Source organism: Trifolium pratense, linkage group LG3 (genome assembly GCF_020283565.1).
Source record: "Trifolium pratense cultivar HEN17-A07 linkage group LG3, ARS_RC_1.1, whole genome shotgun sequence".
In the NCBI taxonomy this organism is placed as follows: domain Eukaryota; kingdom Viridiplantae; phylum Streptophyta; class Magnoliopsida; order Fabales; family Fabaceae; genus Trifolium; species Trifolium pratense.
Window position 1 is genome coordinate 47,932,610 of NC_060061.1, and position 6,000 is coordinate 47,938,609.

At 34.7% G+C, this 6,000-nt stretch overlaps 1 protein-coding gene across 2 annotated transcripts; it reads right to left on the bottom strand.

The window, feature by feature from the left end:
• Window positions 1–336: 336 nt before the first annotated feature.
• On the bottom strand, window positions 337–5,927 carry LOC123917276 (WD repeat-containing protein 26 homolog). 2 transcript variants are annotated; one of them, XM_045968953.1, is made up of 5 exons: window positions 5,606–5,927; window positions 3,968–4,860; window positions 2,411–2,512; window positions 929–1,558; window positions 337–706 (listed from the first exon to the last, which is right to left on the bottom strand). In XM_045968953.1, exons 2-5 carry the CDS (start codon window positions 4,757–4,759, stop codon window positions 482–484), a joined length of 1,749 nt encoding a protein of 582 aa, XP_045824909.1. In that variant the 5' UTR covers window positions 4,760–4,860; window positions 5,606–5,927; the 3' UTR covers window positions 337–481. The 2 variants fall into 2 exon arrangements, with proteins under 2 accessions (XP_045824909.1, XP_045824910.1); XM_045968954.1 differs by having other exon boundaries at window positions 5,598–5,927.
• Between the last annotated feature and the right edge of the window lie 73 nt (window positions 5,928–6,000).

Genomic DNA, 6,000 nt, shown 5'->3' on the forward strand with positions numbered 1-6,000 from the left:
AAATTTGACTGCTTCCACAAGTGGACAAGGTTTTTGAGTTCTTCAATAACTTGAACTCCAATCAAGATTGAAGCACATCAAAAGATAGAATGGCAAATGATCTTAAAATTAAATCAAAGCTATATCTTGCTAGGGCATGGTTGTTTTCTAACTCATGTACCACATGAGCCTAACTCGCGCAGGCTCATGCAGTACATGTTGCATGAGCACACCATATATTCTGTTGTTGGTTCTTGAAAAATTAGTTATAGAAAACTAATATCACAAGCTGCCCATGAATCCATTAATCACTTGAGAATCAATTAATCAAAATTCAAGGGCAATAAAGACAAATCAAACGCTTAAATGAACCATGAAGATTGTTTTGAACTGCTAAACATTAGATGGGTGTTTGGTATGAATGTAACTACTTGTAAGGATAGTAAACGTATTTATTTACACAAAATGATAAAAAAAAAAATGAAATTGAAATAGTCTGCCTTCACCTAAGTTCTCCACCATTGCAATGATGGTTGTTACCATTGCTGTATGCATTTGGGTACTTCACATCCAGACACTTCAATCCCCATATTCGGACTGTCCGGTCATCACTAGCTGAGGCCAACATGTGGGGGTTAGCTGGATTCCAGCTCACACAGTTAACGGCTCCGGAGTGACCAGGCAATGCATCTACTAGGTCCCCTGAGTTTCTGTGCCATATGTATACCTAGCAAACATGGAAATCCAATAAACTCAAAATCGGCCTTCTGTGGGTAAATATTTCAAATTAGTCCTTATAGTTTAATATTTAAAATCAAACTATTCGCCTAAAAAATTACTTGTCAAATTTGACCTTTTCACTCGTCAATCAACTATATATCAAACGCAACCTCAAAAGCAAAAATAATATGATACTTCTCATAGACTACACTACCAATTAGAGTAATACCTGTGAATCCTCACTTCCACTGGAAATAAACGATTGCTTAACCCCACCAAAGCAAGATCGAATAACAAACCGGGAGCGTCTATGACTTTTATACTTGCCAACAAGCTTAGGATCACCTTGTATATTCCAAAGATGTATTTCTTGGTTCAAAAGATTAACCAACAAGAATCTGCTGTCCTTTGACAAAGAGAATGAAGTTATAATCTGATCCTCTTCAATAAATCTCTCATCCTTCGTTTCTTTATTGAAGAACAATATTGCATTTTCTTTACAAATACTGAGAATATGTTTCCCATCACCTGTTATTTCCAAATCAGAAATCTTGAGGGTTTTTTGTCCTTTCCAAGACTCCACTTCATTCCCATCTAATTCCCACATGCAAACGCTCCTGTCACTGAGGCCAGAAAGTATATACTTTCCACAAGGAAACCATGCACAGGAGATCAGGCCATAACCATTCTTTTCATAAACTTGCAGGCATTTACCCGTAGAGACATCCCAACGCCTAACAGCTTCCTCTACTCCACATGTGAGAAGCTCTTGGCCATTAGGACTCCAGGAAACAGATGAAACAGGTTTCTGGTGACCACATAGTTTATGCTTCATAGACAGTTCACCATTTATATCAACCTATAGAAGGAAGGCCAAAAAAACAAAATGTGAAACCCAATATCATAGCATTAAGTGACATTGTGAGCCTGTGGTTAAGCTGATCAATATTTACAAAAGCAAGATGCATCAAAAACCCAAACAAAAAAAAAAACATAATTCCTATGAGCAGATCACCCAGTCAAGTTATGGCAGATACTTCGTAAAATCTAAGTCAAAACAATGACTTTTATAGAGGCACAGAAGAATTATATTTAAGAGACTCTTTCTTTTATATAAATAAGCTGCTTTTTTTATTAAGAAAATTCCCTTCAGTGACAAGCTGAAAGCATAATAGCTTCTGCTTCAGAGGTGGTGTCAGACAAATTTTTTAAAGCTGTGTTGGTTATCTTCTTTATTTGTTATTGATAATTTACATGGTATAAATACCGGGCTGATTAATACAGTTTTATTAGACCTCAAATATATGAAGTCAATATACATACAAAGTGGAAAACATAAATTAGATCAATGGGGGCATGACTGTACTCTACAGTCTACACTTAATTTAACAACCTGGATTTAAATCTTATTTGAGAGATGATTTATCACCTTTGAATACATCACAAAGAGGGTTATGCCCTTTTACTATTTTCCAGTAAGACATGAACTAAGCCAAAGTAAAGAAAATGCAATATAAAATTGGACACTGTTGGATCAGGGATTATGCGATAGCTAATAGATGCAGATATCCTTTGTAACTGTGAAAGAAAGAGTGCATTTATTATGTCAATTTGGGTGTAGGACGTGAATAACAACTTACAATTGGTTTCTGCATTTAGGATCTGATGTTTAAAACAGAACAGAAGCATATATTTCATCATCGGATATTACCTCCCAAATGATTGCCGTTCGATCATTTGATGCCGTGGCTAAATATTTCCCATCATGTGAAAATTGTACAAACCATACTTCATCATCATGGGCTTCTAATATCTGTCAGATATTTGATGGATAAGAAAATAGCATCAGAACATAGATACTGCCCATGTTATAGAAAGAAATGCAAAATGGTCATGTTAAACAAAAAATTTCTGCTGTCTATTCATTTTTCAAAAGATTATACATGCATCACATAAGAATACTAAAAGAATACAGGCCACTACAATGCAGGTTAGACATGTGCGCTAATGCAAAAGATTCTACAGTATCTTTGTACGACTGATAAAAATGTATATGTTTAACGGTTCAGAAAGAATACCCAAGACCAAAATAATACTACATTAGGGACTCAAAGTTGACCATCGGTATAGTATTACAGTTCTATAGGTAAATATTTCATGTCCTCACATTATGTTCCCCGACTAGTCATGAATCCATCATCAATCATAGATATATTTAAGAATATGACTGCATTCTTCCCTGTGTCTATGACAATACCTCTCTTTTGGCACCCTATCCCAAATCAAAGAAAACCAAGTATTAATCTTTCTAATTAACCAATCTTCACAGCAAAGCAAACATATTGCGTCAATGGTCAGCCTCCCCTACATAAAATCAAATTGATTTTTTATCATGCGTACTATTATCTTAATCTTCTCTCAATCACCTTCTCCCATAACTTCATAATATGCATGAACTTAATCCCCCCATATGTCACAGCTGTTCTCATAAATAAGGATTAAAGCACTTAATTTCCACTCATCCAGAATTCTTTCACACCTAATAGTCATCAGCTTCTTATGCTTTTTTCTTCTATATTCACCCATGCCTTGGTAAGTGAATTATCTAGTCTAACACTTTTGCCACTAATCATCCTTGATAGGAACCCAAGGTAACAGAAACAGATGTAACTAACAACTATCAAATGTAACAAGGTAACAGAAACAGTATAAGTGGAAAGTAAAATGAATAAACTGCAATAAAAGGTGCAAATATTTTGGCTTCTCATTTCATTACACAATGTGAAGGTTACATCAGGCTTTTATAGATGAAGAAACTGAAAGAAAAAACTAAAAAAAGATTCTGGAATCGATTAACAGACTAGAAATATTCTAGAATTAGGATACTCTAGATTGTTAATGAGTACAAGGGCTAAGAATCCTTCGCCCAACACAATGCTGATTGTGTCAGCTAATCAGAAAATAACACAGATTAATTTAGCCATTAGCTAATACATACCATTGACTCTAATACAAGGAAATACAGACATTGAACCATATCGTAGCCTCTTGTCATACAATTCCTTTTGGAGAAAAGAAGTAAAGGAACAATAATAGCTATCAGATAGTTCTAGCTTGCAAAAAGCAAAAAAAAAAAGGGATATTTTGACACTAACAAATTATGAACGAAAATTTTGCAGAAAATTACACTGTAGTTAAGAAGTAGAAAGGCCAATTATACAAATTTTCATATAAACCTCAACATCTTTTAGAAATATCATTTCCTAACCTGTAATGTTCTAGAAGGCATCTGAGTTTTTCCACAGTGATGATCTGAATATAATGACATCTCCTTCTCCAATGAGTTGTGAAACAAGCAAGCCTCTCGTTGCAAGAGGAGGGCTTGCTCAACAAGATGTTCCAATCTCTTTTCAGGTATCATTATATTTGGGGGAATCATTTCCTGTAGTTCCTCCAGCAGTGTCAATCGAGTCCTCGCCCTTAGAGAATCTCGCCTAGAAGAACCATCTCTGCCACAAGGAGACACTATGCAGGAAGAAAGTTCGCGAATTCTAGTACTATCAACACAAAGTTGTGTAATCTCAGTCCTCAATGTCTTCAATGCATCCATGACCTTATCCCCATCAAGAAGCTCGAAAAATTTCTGCTCCAATATTAAAAATGAGGCATCCCTGACAATGCTTTCATCTTCAACACCAATTTTATTCAATGTAGCTACACTTTCGTCCCAATCTCCATCACGTATCTGCTGCATAAACAGATTTACCACAGAAGAATTCAAAGATATGCCAGACTCCTCCTCTAGGTGTTCCCCGCTCTTTTTGTAACCAAGAGAATACAATGCCTTAGTGATTATCCTTACAAACTCCCCTCTTTTTATAATCCCTTTAGTACCAACAATTTCATCGTCCCCTTCAGTTGATAGGGGCCGAGCCATCAAGTCACTTGAAGAACCTACAACGCGATCCACAGAAGACGAACCGTTAGAGAGACCAACTAATCCTTTAGAAGACAATTTTGTTCGTTTTAAAGCTGGTTCTTCATCTTCCACACCTCCCATGAAAAGGTCACCTCAGCCCATATATAATAATTTTCCAGTTCACAGTAAGAGTATAACAACCAACAACAAAATGCCTCCGAAAAAAGCCAAGAAACAAATTTCTGCACAAAACAGCATCACAAAAACAACCACAATAAATAATCAAATACCATTTTGAAGATTCTTTTCGAAAACATGAATAATCAAATACATTATCTTTGCAAAGATTCTTTAAACGAGTCAATCGATTGTCATTGTCAGATCATTAAAAATGTTTCACTTTAATCCTAACTACTACCAAAATCACAACACACACCAAATGTCCATTAGAATTTAACTTCAAATACAAATTATCAAATACACTATCATTGTAAATATTCTTTAAACGAGTAAATCAATCGTCATTGTTAGATCATAAAAAATCTTCGACATTAATCCTAATTACTTCCAAAATCACAACACACACCAAATGTCTATTAAAATTACACTTCAAATATAAATAATCAAATACACTATCATTATAAATATTCTTTAAACGAGTCGGGGTCAATCAATCATAATCGTCGGATCATTAAAAATCTTCGACTTTAATCCTAACTACTTCCAAAACAACAACAAATACCAAATGTCTATTAAAATTACAATTAAACTATAACAACAACAAAAACCAAACTCATGAAATTGAACCGGTGATGAACAACAATACTGAAACCAAAAGCGATATCAAACTAAGCATTAAAGAATCAAGAAAATTCAATTTCTAAAAAACAAACAAGAATCAGAACTTAATAACCGAAAGAAAAAGCAAAATAACAATCAGAATCGGAAACCGTAGATCCATGAAATGAAAATGATCGACCGAGTTACCGGAGAAGCAAGAGAATCGATCTGAAGTTGGCCGGAAACCGATGAGCGATCGGTGATAAAGCACCGCCGATTACTTTTTTGGCCTGAAACCGATTTCTGTGTTTGTTTGTGTGTGTGTGTGCAGTTACCAAAGCAGAAGAAAGGGATTGGATGGTGTGGATATGTGTTTTTATATATAGACAAATTTTTCATTAATTATTCTACTCAATTTCTCTTTTCTTTTTCTTTTCTTTCTTCTCTAATCTATCTATATTAGCTTCCACATCTCTTCCTCTGATCACAACACCTCACCACTTTGTAAGTACTATTGCCTAATTAAATTGAATTAAATTTCACTTTGGTTTTATTTATTATTTTTTTTATTGATAGACGAAATGACAAAGTTATTGAAAACT